Source organism: Pelophylax lessonae, assembly GCF_965119305.1.
Source record: "Pelophylax lessonae genome assembly, chromosome: 10".
NCBI lineage: Eukaryota > Metazoa > Chordata > Amphibia > Anura > Ranidae > Pelophylax > Pelophylax lessonae.
In genome coordinates, this window is record NC_138777.1 from 50,134,580 (window position 1) to 50,154,792 (window position 20,213).

Sequence of the window (20,213 nt, forward strand, 5' to 3'; positions counted from 1 at the left end):
TGTGTTGAAGGCAAAGAGTGGTCACACCAAATATTGATTTGATATGAATTTCTCTTCTGTTCCCTTATTTTCCATTTTGTTTGATAGCATTTGTTCACACCTGCCTAACACTTTTGTACAGTAGTGTATATATACAGTATGTGCAGAGACAGTTGGCAACATTCTAAGGTACTACTGACAAAGTCCATCTTGCTCTGTCTTTCAGCAAAAGGCAATTTAATTATAAGATCATTTGGCAGTAACTCAAGTTATTAAAACTAGAGCATCTCTCAGTGTTTCAATCAAGGTCTACCCAAGTGTCATTGTGATTGAACGCAGCTGCTGTTCAATTAATGCTCTTTGCCTCTGCAGAGGAATATTCAGTGACATCCATCTAATAGTATTGTGCTGGAAAGGTCAAGTGTAACTTCTTATGAAATGTGTATTTTATATTTAATTTTCTTTAAAAAATGATCCAAAATATATTCCAGTGTGAGAAGAACTGCAACATCTACAAAGTCAAAGAGGCGCAGTAATTGTACATTATTCAAATCCTGCAAATTATACCTAAGGCCTGGTTCACACCTATGCAGGTTGCAGTTTGCATATTCCAGGTGCATTTTGCATTTTTCAATACACGTTTTGATCCATTGAGGTCTATGGAATCAAAAACCAGAAAAAAAGTCACTTGCCCTCTCTATAAAATGCACAGATGTGAACGTGACCCATAGAAAACCATGTTAACCACTTGCGACTGCCGCACGACTATTTACGTTGGCTGTCAGCCCCTCACAGGCAAAGCGGCGTAGGGCACATCGCTAGCCTGTAAGGGTTTTGGGAGCGAGCGCGCGCTGCCGGATGCACGCTCCCGCTCCAGCTCGGTCCGATGTCCGCCGGGCACTCGCGATCGTCCGTGACAGCGGGAGAAATGCAGGCGGCTAGTGTAAACAAAGCCGCCTGTCAGTCTCCCCTGTGTAAGAATGGTGATCAAACGGTTCTACTATGTAGGACCTTACACATCAAGCCACAGCCAATCACAGTTAGAAACACGCCCCTAGGGACACACTTAACCCCTCCCTCTCAAAAAAGTTACCCCTTCACTGCCAGTGTCATTTTTACAGTAACAGTGCATATGTATAGCACTGATTACTGTAGAAATGTCACTGGTAACCCCAAAAGTGTCAAAAATGTCAGTCAAGGGTCCGATCTGTCCGCCGCAATGTCGCAGTCCCGCAAAAAAAAATCGCAGATCGCCGCCATTATGCGTTAAAAAAAAAACAACAAAAATGACAAAAATCTTTCCCTTTGTTAGTAAACGCAATAACTTTTGCGCAAACCATTCAAAATACGCTTTTTGCAATTTTTTTTTAACAAACATATGGTAAAAAAAAAAAATTGGTCTAAAATGTTAAAAAATTTTGATTTTTACATTTTTTTTGGGGAATTTCATATAAAAAAATGTGAAAAATATTGTTATTTTTGCAAAATTGACGCTATTTTTTTGTTTATAGCGCATGATCAAAAAATCACACAGGTGATCAAATACCACCAAAAGAAAGCTCTGTTTGTGGGAAGAAAAGGACGTCAAATTCATTTAGGTACAGCATCGCATGACCGCGCAATTGTCCGTTAAATTCACGCAATGCCGAATCACAAAATAGGCCCTGGTTAGGAAGGGGATAAAATCTTCCAGGGCTTAAGTGGTTATTAAATGGACTGTAGTGTGTTTCTGCAAAACTGAAAATGCACTAAAAAATGCATAGGTGTGAACCAGGCCTAAAAGGGAATTCCAGACCAAACAAATTTCAATAATAAATATGCAATGTGGGTATTATTCTACTTGCTGCTGGTGGCCCGGAAAGCTCTCTAAGGCCTGGTTCACACCTATTCATTTTTAGTGCATTTTTCATTTTACAGAAACTCTACAGTCCATTTAACATGGTTTTCTATGGATCGCGTTCACATCTGTGCAATTTATGGAATGGGCCAGGGACTTTTTTCTGTTTTTTTGGTTCTATACTTCAACAGGTAGACTTCAATAGATCAAAAATGTGTATTGAAAAATGCAAAATGCACCTGGGATTTGCAAACTGCAACCTGCATAGGTGTGAACCAGGCCTTACGGAGACTACCATAAGCAATGTTTTTTCTGTAGAAGTACAGGTTAGAGTTTCTGTAAGTACTATTAAAATGGATTCCCTTCCTGCCTTTAGTTTAGAAGTACCAGATGGTGGCAGGGTCTCTCTAACTCTCATCTAAGCAAATTTAGGTATCAGAAGTAGATCTTATGCCCTGGCAAATGTTCCCGGTGTGGTTGAAAAATATCAGCTTTTATAGCATCGCCATAAGGTTTGCTCAACAATTCACTTCTGTCCATAATGAAGGTGAGCTAATGAAGAACACCGCTTATAGAAAAATGACCTCATAAAAGACAATTCTGTTCATTCTGCACTGTCTTGTGGAACGGTCAACATAATAATTCTCCCCCACAATTCCTTTGTCTGTGTTTTAGGTTCATGGGTTCGTTAAAAAGTTGTCTAAATTATAGTTTCTATAAAATAAATGAAATATCGCAGTACAGTAAGAATGGCCAGGCGATCTACTCACCAGCGTACTCTCCAGCCACTCCATGACATAAAATGCTGTGGTATTGGGTATTTGGTTTCTCAAAGCTTCCCGTTCCTGCGGACTTTCCACCATTTCAAGGGATATTTTTAACTCCTCTACTAGATGCAAAATTGTTATAGTTCCAAAGTATTCCACTGGCATCGGCGATCCCACTTCAAAGACTCCATTGGCAAACTCAGTGACTGCCTTTGTCCCTGTTGGCAATAAAGGAGCATAGTAACATGTCAGTTTTTCTTTGTGCATTTAAAGGGAAACCATTGTGGTTTTGGGACAATTTTATAATAAAGCGGATTAAGACTCAGGCAACATTATATTTACAACAGTGTAAGGCGAGTAATTTGTGAGTGATATAGCACTGACTTTACACTTTCTTCTACTTCTCGTTTGCTTAGGACCATTTTTTTACCTATTCCTCAGTGCTATGCAGAATGCAGCAGTGTTCATTTTGGCATCAAGTTTTGATTTGGTTTTAGTCATAGTCTTTTGATTAAAATGCCATTTTAGTTTTAGTCGCATTTTAGTCATCTGCAATTGTTTTAATTTGAGTCATATTTAGTCGACAAAATCTGCAGTACATTTTAGTCGACTAAAATCAATTTAGTCGATTAAAATCATTTTATTTGACTAAAATCGAATGTGTTTAGTTAAATTGTAATGTATTATTTAAGCAGTTCTCTAGAATTTCAAAACTCATTATATACTCCTGGAGTAAAAAAATCTAATATCATGATATTATTTGTGGTATTAAGGTTTGAATAAACACACAGATACAGATTTAGCCACTCTGGATGGTCTGAGGAGGCCTGTAATGCTGCACTGTGCTCTGGACATGGACATTTTAAGAAGGAGGCCTGTAATGCACACAGTGCTCTGGATGGTTTGAGGAGGCTGGTAATGCACACAGTGTTCTGGATGGTATGAGGAGGCTTGTAATGCACACAGTGCTCTGGAGTGGTGGACTGAGTAGGCCTGCAATGTACAGTGCTCTGGATGGTGGTCCGAGGAGGCCTGTAATGCACAGTGCTCTGAATTCTGGTAGTCAGAGGAGGCCTGTAATGCACACAGTGCTCTGGATGGTGGTCTGAAGGGAGGCCTGTAATGCACAGTGCTCTGGATATTGATCTGAGGGGAGGCCTCTATTGCACACAGAGCTCTGGACAGTGGTCTGCTCTTGATTTTTTTGTCATAGTTTTCGTCAGTGGATGAAAATGTGTACTTTTCGTTTTCGTCAAAGTAAAGAGGCCCTCTGACGAAAATTTTGACAAAAATGTTTTCGTTAACAAAATTAACACTGGAATGCAGGAAATCCACCATATCAATGGAGGAAGTATATATAACAATAACAATAACATTATCAGTGTAATCCAGCAATCAAAGATAGGAGTGGGCGGGATATGCTTTTATGATGTCAATGTCGTGATTGGCTCCTCCGAGGCCAAAAGAATAGAGATCACAGTCACATGTGATAAAGTACTCCTGCTCCTAATAAGGAATTAAATGGTAAAGGTACATTTCTAGACTGACTGCTTTGTCACATTAAACTGTGCTAAAGAATCCTTGTTAGACAGCTAGACTTTAGATTTTAAAATAGATGTAAACCAAATTACTAAAATCTCATTGACATTTAACTTGTTAATTTCATTTCAAAATCGTGTGAATTACAAAACGAAATTCTGTAACATATAAGAACCATTAAAACAAAACAGAATTCAGAGGGAGGCAGAGATCCCTCTGAACTCCAATAAATTGGTTTCTGCAGGGGTTCCTCAAGACCCTAAAATTATTGAAAGCGTTCATCTGGGGTAAGTAGGTTTAGAAAGGCTGCCCTGGACGCTCACAATCATTGATAGCTTAAATTATTTACTGATTGCTTCACTATATTTATTCTAAATTAATAACCTACTAAATAATGTTCTACATAATGGGAAAGATGAGGGATGATCTTATGGTAGAATTGCCCTTAAGGGGGATTCCCCGCAGTCCTTTATCACAGATTACTTTTTTTCAAAGGAATTTAAGATTTTCATATTTCACCACTTGGTGTCCCCACAGCACTGGCTGAATAGGAGAAGTCTGGAAATATGTACAAAATAATAATGATGAAGTGCTAGAGCAGGCAACTTTACCAAGAAAGCACATAACTAACCCAAACCTACTAATGAATGTTCACTGCAAGGGCCTATCTACCTAAATACTTTTTTCCGAAGATGCTGCAGAGGTTTCCTTATCTTATGAAATCAGAAGTTTTTTTAATGTCTAATGGACTCTGTTGGTCAAACCTATGCACTTAAGACTGTACATTAGGCATTATTAGGCATTACTTCTCTGATACATTCATAGCAATAAATATTATGTAATGATTTCAATTATTTTAATATTATTTATTATACATTTTAATTCGTTATTGTATAATATTGAAAATAAAGGGGAGTGGACAGAGAACAACTCTGCTGCAGCAGAAGAATGAGATTGCACAATAGGTGGGAACGCACCCAGGAACTAAGCCAGGAGGACTCACTACTATTTCCCCATGAGACTACAAAGAGACCACTAAAGGGCTGCTGTTAGAAATCACAGGCTACCTGACAAGGTCCCTTTTGCCCCCCTCCCCAAATATCATAACTATTTTAGCTAAAGATCCACTAAGATAATTATTAGCAGACACATACACAAAAGTTTACAAAATCCCTGTTGAATTCAAAGTATAAAACTGTATTGAGTTAATAAATAAAGCTCCATGTATGAATGACGTCTTGGGGCTCATTTACATGGGCACTGTGGCCTGTTGGCCTGTAAAGTGTGATTTAACAATTTTTTTTATTTTAAATGGCTGGAGGTGTGTGCAGGCAGTCTATGCTATGCTATGGGGACGCAGCACCTGTATACAGGCATACCCCGCTTTAAGTACACTCGCTTTACGTACACTCGCGAGTAAGGACACGGCTTGTTCAGCTTGGCATGACACTACTCCCAGTTTTTAACATTGGCTTTTATAGGAAATCTTGGTCAGCTTGACATGGCACTGCTCCCAAACCATAAGTGACAGGGATACCAAACTTAGGGAGCACAGAGAGGGGACCCAGGACTACAACATATCTTTTTTTGTGGCCGGCCAGCTTGCCCAGGTAATCTACCATGTCATAGTCCTGGATCCCCTTAACATGCTCCCCAAGCTTGGTGTCCTTGTCACATGGTTTGGGAGCAATGCCATGTCAAGCTGACCAAGATTTCCTATGGAGCTAGTGTATTTACATGCATTGAGAAATGAAAAAAGGTATTGCTTCACTTTAAGTACATTTTCGTTTTACATACATGCTCTGGTCCCATTGTGTACTTAAAAGTGGGGTATGCCTGTACATATAGACGCAAGTCCTAATTTGACAGGGACATGGATGCAGGTATGCGGCTCTGACAGCCACACAAACCGCTCTTTCATACTATATTGGCCAGAGAACTTATGTGAATGAACCGTTAAATATTTTTTTACAATTGTTTATTATTTTTTACAATTTTTTTTCACAATTTTGGGGGGCTTTGGAGAAAAAACCGGGGTCTAAACAGACCCCTGATGTCTCAGTTTTTAGACAGAGAAAGGGACTGAGGACACAAATCCCAATCCTTTCTTTACAACCTCAGCTGAATTAACAGCCTCTGTACAGAGGCTTACTGTTCATTCATAAACAGAAGCATAGTAAACAGAGTTTACTATGCTTTAGTTATGAATAAATCAGTACCGTGTGTTCATTCAGAAAAGAAAGGGGTCGGTTAATCTAACATATTTACCTCCCCGCTTTCTATCTTGAAATGATTTGCCTATGTGCCTGCAGCAGCCCGCGGGAGGAAGAGGAGGGGAACCTGGCAGCACTGTGGGGAAAAGGGGCAAACAGGGGGATCCGGGCAGCAGAGGGAAGGGGATCATGGACAGGAGGGGTGATCAGTGGGGGAGGGGCAATTACTGGAACCAATCTCCTTATGGCCTCCCCTGCAGCCTTCCAGAGGAGAAGAAGACGGCTTTTAGCTGCTGCAAGGGAGCCACAAGTGGGTTAGTTCTAGTAATTACCAATAAGCAGTGCCGATGGTACACCCTTATTGGTGACCCTACTCTTCATATAACCAATAGCACCATGCCAATGGTAATGTCCAGATAGAATTAATTGTTCACAGTATCCATTAATTATCCAATGTGCTTCAGGAGTTCTAGAGCAGTGGTTCTCAAATCCGGTCCTCGGGACCCACTAACAGGCCAGATTTTAAGTATTACCTTGGGGGATGCAGACTAGAATACTGCAATCACTGAGAAGCAAATGAGATCACCTGTGATGTAATTTAGTTATCTTGCAAACCTGGCCTGTTGGTGGGTCCCGAGGACCGGATTTGAGAACCACTGTTCTAGAGGACTCCTTCTTTAGGGTCCTACCATTTTTTTAACTGTTCCTGTCCACATGGCAGTTTTAGATGTTGCAGATCCTCCTTTCATATTTTTAAAATATAAAATATGTTGAAATCCCAGCAAAAAGAGTGGGATTGTCTCACAATGGGCACAAAAATCTGCAGACTCAGAAACTCAAGTGCAGTGATCCCACCAATAGAATGCTGATTTATATATATATTTATTTTTTTTTGTCAAAACTGCAACACTTGCACTGCCTCCAGTGTGAGTCAAAATATAGAAATACAGAAAGAAATGTCAGCCAAAAACCAGATGAAATAGTTTAAGATCATTTTAATAACTGGTAAAAAAAAAAGTCATCAGGCAACGCATTTCAGGGGCAACACCACCCCCCTTAATCACGGCTTAACACAGAATAAAGCTCGGGTAGACTCGAAGAAAACAGTTACTTCAGAGATCTACATTAGAACCAGTATTGAACTCTCTACATCAAATTGACAGCAGTTACTAAGCAGTGGAGGTTTATTGCTGCTCAGAAAGGGGTGTGCTGTTGCCCCTGAAACACATTCACTGCTTTTATATGACTTTTTGTACCAATAATTTAAATTATTTGGGATTCTTTCATCCGGTTTTGATCTGGCACTTCTTTCTGTATTTCTTTGTCTTGAGATAGTGTTGGGTGCCCACCAATGGAAGTCTTGGTGTATGGGAGTTGCCTCGCCAGAGCTATTGAACATGTTTTGAAGTTTTCCTTCATCTGACTACATATGTATGCCTGACTGTTCCCAGAGCCTCTTGGTATTTGTTGTTCTTGGAGTGCAGTGTGTGTCTTTCTCAGCCAGGGTTCCTCACCAGAATTGTATGGGTTCCATGAGCAATAAGCAACTTCTGCCTCTTAGATGAGGAACTACTTACACCGATGATCTTTTAGCTATTTGTAAGCATGATATTCTTCCTAAAGACTACAAATGTAAGGAACATTGTTCACAGTGATAATCATGCTTACGTACCATAAGCTGTAGATATAGTAATTATTAGAAAGGGTTCCCTGAGATCGGAAAGTTATTTCAAGGGTTCCTCCATGTTGAGAAAGGCTGGTCTAGCCACTTACTGATCTCCAATCCAACAAATCTATAATAATTTTCTTTCCCATTAGTCCTGATTTCATCCTCTATGACTATTTAATGCCCCGATGAAGGCGCCCTCTACAACCCCTGAAACATTTGTATGAGTAATGGCCGGAATACATGAGTACAATATTGCCCGATCATTCGACCACCGACTTATGAAAAAGTGTTCGTTGGTCGAAAACGTTCCCAACATACACGGGCCGAATATCGCCCAACCGTTGACCGCCGACCATCGAAACAGTGTTCAGCGTGATAATGTTCTACAGATTTCAAATGAACGACCTTAACACCAATGTATAGAATATCGTTCATTCGCAAACGAGACGACAGAATTTTTCGTTTTTTTCAAACGGTATTTTCCGTTCACAATATCGATATCGCTCATTGATGGCTGGGCATTAATGAGTAGAATATCGGCTGAACGGAAATTTTCAGCCGATTTTCTTATCGTGTATTCCAGCCATAAGAGATACTGGGGTTGATTTATTACAATTAGAGGGTGAAATCTGGTTCAGCTCTTCATAGAAACCAATCAACTTCCAAGTTTTTTTGTCAAAGCTTGAGTCTGGGTTCACACTGATGCAATGCGGGAACCACAGTAATTCCTGTGCGGGTTCCCACTGCGCTCTGCGAACCGCTGCGGGTGTCAATATAAAGTTGATGACACCCCAAAATAGGTTTGCAGCATGCAGTGCGAACTGTGGAATCGGATTGCATTAGTATGAACACCCATGGGATCTGATTCCAGTTCGGACAAAAAAAAGGGTTCTGCACCTTTTTGGTGTGGATCCAGTGTGCATTGAGCCATACATAATGTATGGCTCAATTCGCACCGCACTGAATTCGCATGTCATGTGTACAGGAATCTGGTGCGATTCCTGTACAAATGACATGCAATGCGGTACACCGCATTAGTGTGAGCCCAACCATGAAATTAGCAGCTGATTGGCTACCATGCACAGCTGCACCAGATTTTGCACTCTCCAGTGTTAGTAAATCAACCCCACTGTAACCAATGTATTTTAGACTTTACCACTGGCTTGGCACTCTACACCTTTCCAGTGTGTACAATGAGAGGTATGTTTTAAACTTTCTTATCATGAATGTGAAATATTTGTTTTGCTATCTCTCTACTTTTTAATGCTGTGCCCACCTTCAAGCTCAGTTCCAACTATGAACCGCATGTGAATCGCACAGGAACCTCACTGCATTCTTGTTCAATTCACATGTAATTCAGTGCGGTGTGATTTGAGCCCATTCATTTTAACCGCTTGCCGACTGCTCAGTATATTTACTGCGGCAGTCAGCCCCTCACAGGCAGAGCGACGTAGGTCTACGTCGCTAGCCTGTGAGGGTCTCAGGAGCGAGCGCGCGCCGCCGGAGGTGCGCTCCCGCGCGGTCACGGACCCCCCCCGTGCGTGTGACCGGCGGACGTCCGCCGGTCACTCGCGATCGTCGGTGGAGAGGGAGAAAGGCAGGCAGCTAATGTAAACAAGCCGCCTGTCATTCTCCCCGGTGTATGAATGATGATCATACGGTTCTACTATGTAGAACCGTTGATCACTGTTCATACATCTCAAGCCACAGCCAATCACAGTTAGAATCACGCCCCTAGGGACACACATAGCCCCTCCCTCTCAAAAAAAGTTAACCCCTTCACTGCCAGTGTAATTTTATAGTAACAGTGCATATTTATAGCACTGATTACTGTAGAAATGTCACTGGTAACCCAAAGTGTCAAAAATGTCAGTCAAGGGTCCGATCTGTCCGCCGCAATGTCGCAGTACCGCAAAAAAAATCGCAGATCGCCGCCATTACGCGTTAAAAAAAAACAACAAAAATGACAAAAATCTTTCCCTTTGCTAGTAAACGCGATAACTTTTGTGCAAACCAATCAAAATATGCTTTTTGCGATTTTTTTTACCAAACATATGTAGCATAAAACAAATTGGCCGAAAATGTTAAAAAATTTTGATTTTTACATTTTTTTGGGGGAATTTCATATAAAAAAATTTGAAAAATATTATTTTTGCAAAATTGACGCTCTTTTTTTGTTTATAGCACATGATCAAAAAATCGCACAGGTGATCAAATACCACCAAAAGAAAGCTCTGTTTGTGGGAAAAAAAGGACGCCAATTTCGTTTAGGTACAGCATCGCACGACTGCGCAATTGTCCGTTAAATTCATGCAGTGCTGAATCGCAAAATAGGCCCTGGTCAGGAAGGGGGTAAAATCTTCCGGGGCTTAAGTGGTTTTAAATGAGCTCAAATTGCACTGAATTGCACCAAAGACGTTCATACAGCAATTTTGTTACCGCACTGCAACCAGATCGCTTGATCATTTTGCACCATGCAATCGGATGCCAGCAAACGCACTGCGCTTGGGGTGTCATTAAAATTGCACAAACACCCGCCGCAGATTACAAGGGCAGTGCGATTTGAATATGGTGTGGGAAACCTGCAGGCATTACGGCGTTTCCCACACTGCATTAGTGTGAACCTAGCCTCAATTAACTTGGTGAATTGTAGCTCAATAGGAAATGAAAATTCTCAGAACATACCCAATATCCCACAAATATTTGCACTGTAACTTGTGTCCAATGGATTTATGATGTGTTTATCGGCTACATGCCATCACTCTGTTTACAGAAATAACAAAAGCTGAAACAAAGCACAAATTGCGGTTTTCTACTATGTGCCAATTAACGAGTAAAGGAATCATTTCTGACAAGGCGGCACCTTTATTAATAGTAAAGAGGGGAGAAGGAGACTTTCCAAGCAGCATGAACAGGGCTGCAGGCGATGTCAGCCCTGTCACATCCACTCAGCTTCATACCAACATTCAAATTATTTTGATTAGACATGTTGACTTGAAGGAACCACTTTAAAAGAAATTGTGAGAAATGGATGTACAAACATTCATCTGCTTGGTCGAAATTTTTTATTGTGTAGATATTTTTCATCTACTAAATAAAGACAAGGAACCAGAAATTATTATGACAAATAAACTTAAAGGGGAATTCTAGTATTAGGCCCAGGCCTCCCTCCAGTAAAAGGCACATGACATCCCACCTGGAGTTTACTGCTGAAGAACTCTCAGACCATGAGAAACAAAATTCTCTGGTCATATGAAACAAAGATTAAACTCTTTGGCCTGAATGGCAAGTGTGATGTCTGGAGGAAACCAGGCGCCGCTCATCACCTGCCCAATACCATCCCTACAGTGAAGCATGGTGGTGGCAGCATCATGCTGTGGGGTCGTTTTTCAGTGGCATAAACTGGGAAACTAGTCAGGATTGAGGGAAAGATGAATGCAGCAATTTGCTCTGGACCTCAGACTGGGGCAAAGGTTCATCTTCCAACAGGACAATGACCATAAGGACACAGCCAAGATAACAAGAGAGTGGCTATGGGACAACTCTATGACTGAGTGGCCCAGCCAGAGCCCAGACTTGAACCAGATTGAACACCTCTGGAGAGATCTGAAAATGTCTGTCCGCCGACGCTCCCCATCCAACCTAAAGGAGCTTGAGAGGTCTTGCAAAAAAAGAATGGGAGAAACTGCCCAAAAATAGGTGTGCCAAGCTTGTAGCATCATACTCAAAAAGACTTGAGGCTGTAATTGGTGCCAAAGATGCTTCAACAAAGTATTGAACAAAAGCTGTGAATACTTATGTAAGGGAAGGGGGAAAGAGTAGCGCCACCTCACTGCAGATATAAAAGTTGGTTCATTTCATAAAAGCAATCTAAAACTCACAGAGAGGAGATAAAAGGCCAGCATATAAAAAACGGTCATCTGCATCACTTCAGGGAGGACTTGGAGGTGGAGTGGAGAAGCCGCTGGTCTGGGCTGGGTCGGTGGTGTCCAGCACTTCCTGGTTCCTGGGCAGTCTTCCAGTGTCCTAGGTCACATCCGATGGTGGCAGAACACCTGAGGAAGGAGCACGCATGCGCCGAATGCGAGCACCAACCTGCCACTATCGGATGTGACGTAGGACGCTGGAAGACTGCCGAGGAACCAGGAAGTGCCGGACACCACCGACACAGCCTCAACCAGCGGCTTCTCCACTTCACCTCCAAGTCCTCCCAGAAGTGATGCAGATGACCGTTTTTATATGCTGGCCTTTTATCTCCTCTCTGTGAGTTTTAGATTGCTTTTATGAAATAAACAAACTTTTAAATCTGCACTGAGGTGGCGCTGCTCTTTCCCCCCTTCCCTTGCTTGTTTTTTTACAGAGTCCCATCTAGCTCTGTTTGGAGCCGGCAGCCATCCCATCTATCCAAACGTCTACTCCAACACCCCATCATCACAAGTGACCGAATATCCCCATGTTCATGCACTGGGATGCATGCACAGACTGTACATGAACATTCACCTACGTACCATTACGTAACACACCTGCTTTCGGATTCGAAATATATATATATATATATATATGTGTGTATATACAGTATCTCACAAAAGTACACCCCTCACATTTTTGTAAATATTTTATTATATCTTTTCATGTGACAACAGTGAAGAAATGCTATTTTGCTACAATGTAAAGTAGTGAGTGTACAGCTTGTATAACAGTGTAAATTTGTTGTCCCCTCAAAATAACTCAACACAGCCATTAATGTCTGAGCCGCTGGCAACAAAAGTGAGTACACCCCTAAGTCAAAATATTCAAATTGGGCCCAATTAACCATTTTCCCTCCCCGATGTCATGTGACTCATTGGTATTACAAGGTCTCAGGTGTCAATGGGGAGCAGGTGTGTTAAATTTGGTGTTATCGCTCTCACTCTCTCATACTGGTCACTGGAAGTTCAACATGGCAGCTCATGGCAAAGAACTCTCTGAGGATCTGAAAAAAGAATGGTTGTTCTACATAAAGATGGCCTAGGCTTTAAGAAGATTGCCAAGACCCTGAAACTGAGCTTCAGCATGGTGGCCAAGACCATACAGCGGTTTAACAGGACAGATTCCACTCAGAACAGGCCTCGCCATGGTTGACCAAAGAAATTGAGTACACGTGCTCAGCGTCATATGCAGAGGTTGTCTTTGGGAATAGATGTACGAGTGCTGCCAGCATTGTTGCAGAGGTTGATGGAGTGAGTGTGTGTGTGTGTGTGGGGGGGGGGGGGGTCAGCCTGTCAGTGCTCAGACCATACACCGCACACTGCATCAAATTGGTCTGCATGGCTGTCGTCCCAGAAGGAAGCCTCTTCTAAAGATAATGCACAAGAAAGCCTGCAAACAGTTTCCTGAAAACAAGCAGACTAAGGACATGGATTACTGGAATCATGTCCTGTGGTCTGATGAGACCAAGATAAACCTATTTGGTTCAGATGGTGTCAAGCGTATGTGGCGGCAACCAGGTGAGGAATACAAAGACAAGTGTGTCTTGCCTATAGTCAAGCATGGTGATGGAAGTGTCAAAGTCTGGGGCTGCATGGGTGCTGCTGGCACTGGGGAGCTACAGTTCACTGAGGGAACTATGAATGCCAACATGTAGTGTGACATACTGAAGCAGAGCATGATCCCCTACCTTCGGAGACTGGGCCGCAGGGCAGTATTCCAACCTGATAATGACCCCAAACACACCTCCAAGACGACCACTGCCTTGCTAAAGAAGCTGAGGGTAAAGGTGATGACTAGCCAAGCATGTCTCCAGACCTAAGCCCTTTGGACATTTTGACTTATGGGGTGTACTCTTTTGTTGCCAGTGATTCAGACATTAATGGCTGTGTGTTGAGTTATTTTGAGGGGACAGCAAATGTACACTGTTACACAAGCTGTACACTCACTGCAAGCCAGGCCCTCTCGTCCAACATCAGTGCCTGACCTCACAAATGCGCTTCTGGAAGAATGATCAAACATTCCCATAGACACATTCCTAAACCTTTTGACAGCCTTCCCAGAAGAGTTGAAGCTGTTATACAGTGGTGATTGAAAGTTTGGGCACCCCAGGTAAACATTTGTATTAATGTGCATAAAGAAGCCAAGGAAAGATGGAAAAATCTCCAAAAGGCATCAAATTACAGATTAGACATTCTTATAATATGTCAACAAAAGTTAGATTTTTATTTCCATCATTTACACTTTCAAAATAACAGAAAACAAAAAAATGGCATCTGCAAATGTTTGGGCACCCTGCAGAGTTAATATCTTGTACTGCCCCCTTTGGCAAGTATCACAGCTTGTAAACGATTTTTGTAGCCAGCCAAGAGTCTTTCAATTCTTGTTTGAGGTATCTTTGCCCATTCTTCCTTACAAAAGTCTTCCAGTTATTTGAGATTTCTGGGCTGTCTGTCACGCGCTGCTCTTTTAAGGTCTATCCATAGATTTTCAATTATGTTGAGGTCAGGAAATTGTGAAGGCCATGGCAAAACCTTCAGTTTACGCCTCTTGATGTAATCCCCCTGTGGATTTTGAGGTGTGTTTAGGATCATTGTAAAATAGTATAGATAGCTACCAGGTAATTGGTTACCATAATCCCGTCATAAATTGAAAGAGAAACCCCCTTAGGTTTGTGGGACTTTAAGGGTAACAGTAAAGGCTCTCATAAGAGAAGTTTTAACGTGAAATAATTATAAAATTTTTTTTTTTTTTTTTTTTTTTTGTAAGGTTGTGGTTGTAACAGACAATCATGATTGTGTTGTGATTGTGTTGTGATTGTGTATGATGATTGTCTGTTACAACCACAACCTTACAAAATAAAAAAAAAAAAAAAAAAAAAAAAAAAATTTTATAATTATTTCACGTTAAAACTTCTCTTATGAGAGCCTTTACTGTTACCCTTAAAGTCCCACAAACCTAAGGGGGTTTTTCTGTTTAGGATCATTATCCATTTGTAGAAGCCATCCTCTCTTTAACTTCAGCTTTTTCACAGATGGAATCAAGTTACCATCCAAAATTTGCTGAAATTTTATTGAATCCATTTTTCCTTCTAATCGTGAGATGTTCCCTGTGCACCTGGCTGCAATACAACCCCAAAGCATGATTGATCCACCCCCATGCTTAACAGTTGGACAGAGGTTCTTTTCATTAAATTCTGTGCCCCTTCTTCTCCAAACGTACCTTTGCTCATTCCGGCCAAAAAGTTCAATTTTAACCTCAACGGTCCACAGAACTTGTTTCCAAAATACATCAGGCTTGTCTATATGTTCATTTGCAAAGTTCAAACGCAGATTTTTGTGGTGAGGACGTAGAAGAGGTTTTCTTCTGATGACTCTTCCATGAAGACCATATTTGTACAAGTATCTCTTTATAGTGGAATAGTGTACCACAAGTCCAGTGTCTGCCAGATCTTTCTGGAGGGATTGTGCAGTCAAATGTGGGTTTTGAATTGTTTTTCTCACAATCCTGCGAGCTGTTCTGTCTGATATTTTTCTTGGTCTTCCAGATCTTGCTTTAACTTCCACTGCTCCTGATGACTGCCATTTCGTAATTTCATTCCGAACAGAGGATATTGACATCTGAAAACGCTTCTTATAGCCTTCTCCAGCTTTGGGAGCGTCAACTATTTTCAGTTTCAGTTTTCTAGGCAACTGCTTAGAAGATCCCATGGTGCTGATTGTTGGGGCAAGGTCAGATGAATCTGGGCATTTAAAACCTTTGAGATTGACATCAACTGGTCTTCCCAGACGATGATTGAGAACAATCCTTGACACTGGTAGGTCTCAGCCTTGCAAAGGGGGCAGTGCATGCTATAAATTCTGCAGAATGCCCAAACTTTTCCAGACGCCATTTTTTTGTTTTCTGTAATTTTGAAAGTGTAAATGATGGAAATAAAATCTAACTTTTGTTGACATATAAGAATGTCTAATCTGTAATTTGATGCCTTTTGGAGATTTTTCCATCTTTCCTTGGCTTCTTTATGCACATTAAGACACATTTTTACCTGGGGTGCCCAAACTTTCGATCACCACTGTAACTGGTGGGCCAACTCAATATCGAACCCTATGGACTAAGACTGGGATGCAATTAAAGTTCATGTGCGTGTAAAGGCAGGCGACCCAATACTTTTGACAATATAGTGTATATCAAACATTCACACAAACAACAAAAATCTACACATTCAATAATCTCTTTCAGGCATTTAAGACACCATTCACATCTGAGCGTTTAAGCTCAAAGCTCGAAAACCCTCAACATGAAAATCTCATTGTTTTCGATTGTGCCTGTTCACGTCTGCTCATAATGTTCTATGAAGATTGTAGCTTGAAAAAATAGGAGTTTATTTTCAGTTACAAGCTTTGTGTGTTTTTGGCCCCAGTAGAAAAAACATGCAAAAAATGTGCATAACACCCCCATTCGCACTTTGGACATCAAAGTCTCATGACAAGCCATTCCCCATGTTTTCCATTGATAACTATTCATATATGCAAGACTTTCGTCTGACTTTCATGCAACCTGAGGGCCATAAACTTCAATGTTAACCCTCAGAAGTTGCATAAAAGTCGTACCTGAATGTATTACATGCAACAGCAGTGCAACAGTGGGTCTGACTTTGTCAAGGGACAACAAGTCGCACCCATCCAAAGTTGCATTCCAAAGTCGGAAAGTTACGTGTGCATCACCCATTTTTTTTCCAGTATTAGCTAGTTAACCATTGGCTAAAAATAATAAAAAAAATAAATTCTGAAGCAAAAATTTTGAAAAATGTCTGTACTAAGGCTAAAAAAAAAATAAAAAAAAATAAACTTGCAGAAGCGTATGCTTCAAAGACTTCAGTCCCTCTTTAACCACCTTAGCGGTATCCCCGAGCGTGACTTGGGGTGGATTTTTTAGGCTAGGATCGGTATCCCCGAGTCACGCTCGAGGTAGATGTGCAGAGCGTGCAGCGCTGTCCCTTACCTTCTCCTGGCGATCCAGCGATGATCTCCCATTGCTGTGATCGCCAGCCGAGATCCCCGCCCCTCGTCCGTCGGTATGATGACTTAATGGTTCCGTTCCCTGCAGCAGCAATGCTGCATGGGAGCGGAACTGGGAGGGAAAATCAAACGTTGCACAAAACACAAACACATAACATTCATATTATATATATATATATATACATATATATATACATATATATACACACACACACACATATATATATATGTGTATATATATATATATATATATATATATATATATATATATATATATATATATATATATATATATATATATATTATATTATATTATATTATATTATATTATATTATATATTATATAATAAAATTATATTATTGATTAGATTATAATTCATGCGTTTGTATTTCAAATTTATCACATCTGGGATGTCTACTAGAGTCTTGTTTTGGTCAGGTTTAAGTCAGTAATTACTAAGAATTGTAGGCCTATAATACATAACGCCAAATTTCCATGCAAAAAATTGTAGGGAGGTTAATACAGTGAGATATCACAGACAATCAGGGGATTTCCAGTTCTCCTTCACATCCCCTTTTATTAATGTGAGGTGACACTGGAGATGGGATGAAGATACAAGAGAACTGTACTGAGTTATGATATAGGTCTTGTTTGTTCGGCCATTGTCAATGTTGATTTTAGAAACTAGTACAATAAGGGCAAGAGAAGGTTATGTGGCTAAAATGAATGAGCTCTGGTTAATTTTTAATACTTTTTACATTTTCCCCAGAACAGATCGGACCCTGCTGATTTGGGAATCATTTTGTTAATGAGTGGTAAACATAAAGCTACTTAACGAGCTTCCAGTCATGTTTAATTAACCCAAGGCAGACACGGCAATCCTTCCTGTAAAATTCCACAGTAAGTAAGGTCCAAAGCCAAAGCCGACTAAAGTACACCAGGGGTTTTTTTTTTAAGCTAATGTAGAGTAGTGCTAAAGATGCCAACAAACGTGAGAAAGCTCTTTCCATAAACACGTACAAACATTTTGGCATAACGCTCATGTTCATACAATGAACAGACACCCAGCCTTATCTCAAGGAAAAAATAGAACTAGTCCAGGAAAGTACATTATGGACAACTAATCCTTTCCCATAAGAAAGGTCAGTGTGTCAAAATATGGAGGATCATTATTTATCTATCAGGCAAAAGAAAAATCATTATTCAGATATTTTGGGTGGTTTGGGTAACATTTCATTATTTGAGCAGCCTAAAAGCTGGCTGTATCTGGTTAGACCTTCGTTCAAACGTTCTCAGGAAATTCTGAAAAATCGTTCAGAGTATTTGGTAATGTCATCAATGAGTCAACCAAATATTATCCAGATCTGCTACTTGAATGGTTCCCATGATGTTTTAAACATGTTTCTTCTATTGCTCATGAAATCAATGAAAGAATAATGCAAACCAAAGTTTATTTAAAAGGGAAGGATGACCACATATTTTTAAGCTATTTTTTTCTTTGGGGTCACAGGAGTACATTTAGTAATGTACTCCGGTGACTCAGAGTTAGCTGATGGCGGGCTATTTTATTCATTCAGATAAGAAATTAGGAAAAATTGTCATCCTTCACCCTTGATTTTTCTAGTCTCTGCAATTTGTACCCAAAAAAAGGGTTAACTCACTTTTAAAAAAAAATAAATGAATTACAATGAAAAGGTCACTTAAATGTTTTTCTTAGTTTCTGTTACAAAATTTGTAAATCAGTAATTTTTCTTTTTCACTGATGGGCACTAATAAGGCTGCACTGATGGGCACTGATGAGGGTGGACTGATGGGCACTGATGAAGCTGCACTGATGGGCACTGATGAGGCTGCACTGATGGGCACTGATAAGCTGCACTGATGGGGATGCACTCAGTGCACTGATGATCAGTACCCTGATTATCAGTGTAAACAATGTTCTCTCAGCATTGCTGGTTATCAGCTCTCCTTTCCTCACACAGACACACCAGGGGTGCACAGGGGGCAGGATACTGGGAGGCCATCCATGGACAGCCTCCCAGAACCGGATGACTGGGGTGTAGCAGTCTTTCGGCTATAGTGTGGTATTGAAGTGGTTAAATACCCCACACCTTTCCACCCCTCTGGTCCCTACTGTACTTACCGAATTCTAATTGGTCAGTGCCAGCATGAGATTGCTTTGACCAAATGGAATTGCTCTAATCTGTCACAGGAGCCCTATAGAAAGAAGGGAAAGAAGAGCTGAATTTTAAATCCCTGGATTACTACACTAGCTGTGTGGGCACTAACAGTTCATCACCCACGGAAGTAAGTACAGATTGGTGGGGTGAGTGTCAGTTCTCCTTTACATTTTTTCTGAAATAGTGAACTTCCTCTTCAACCATTAGAAAACTCAACAAGCACTTCTAAAACTAAAATTTTTGGAACAAAATATTAACCATGTATGGGCAGTTTAGGGTCCTTGAGAAAGACAAGGGAAAAAGTTGCAGGTTGCATGTCAGGGTCCGGACTGACGGCAGGTGACTGTACTGGAGGTGGATCCTCTGTGTCAGTGAGGGATTGGCGTGGACCGTACCAGGGGACCGGTTCTAAGTTACTACCGGTTTTCACCAGAGCCCGCCGCAAGGCGGGATGGACTTGCTGCGGCGGTAGCAACCAGGTCGTATCCTCCGGTAACGGCTCAACCTCAAAGACAGCTGATTTAGGTGCGGTACAGAAGGAGAAGGCAAAGGCAAGGTCAGACGGAGCAAAAGGTCAAGGCAGGCGGCAACGGTTCGTAGTCAGGGGCAACAGCAGAAGGTCAAATACACAGGCAGGGAAAATACACCAAAAGCTTTCTCAAGGCACAAAAGGCAACAAGATCCGGCAAGGACAGGAAGGGATAAGTGGGTTTTTATATGTTTTGGTACTGATTGGACCAGGCACCAATTAATGGCGTACTGGCCCTTTAAATTTCAATGCAGCGGGAGGAGGAAGGAACCCGGAGTGTACCGAGCGGCCGGGATGACGGGACCCGGCGGGTAAGTAGTGCAGATGCGGGGGTACAGCCCGCGGGACGCCTCGAGTGCTCCGGGGAAGCCACGGGACCCGGAGCACTCGGCGGCATTACAGTACCCCCCCCTAGGTCTCCCCCTCTTTTTGGAACCCAGGTACCTGTGGATGAGCTCCTTGTCGAGAATATTGGACTCGGGCTCCCATGACCTCTCCTCAGGACCACAATTCTC

The 20,213-nt window shown here is 41.3% G+C and overlaps 1 protein-coding gene across 2 annotated transcripts in view; it reads right to left on the bottom strand.

Moving 5' to 3' along the window:
* Positions 1 to 20,213, bottom strand: part of PPFIBP2 (PPFIA binding protein 2) — a 364,249-nt gene that overhangs the window by 239,042 nt on the left and 104,994 nt on the right. For both annotated transcript variants that reach the window (XM_082270389.1, XM_082270388.1), the window contains exon 4: positions 2,587 to 2,801. In XM_082270389.1, coding sequence (XP_082126515.1) covers positions 2,587 to 2,801 — 215 coding nt within the window. The remainder of the gene's footprint in view (positions 1 to 2,586; positions 2,802 to 20,213) is intronic.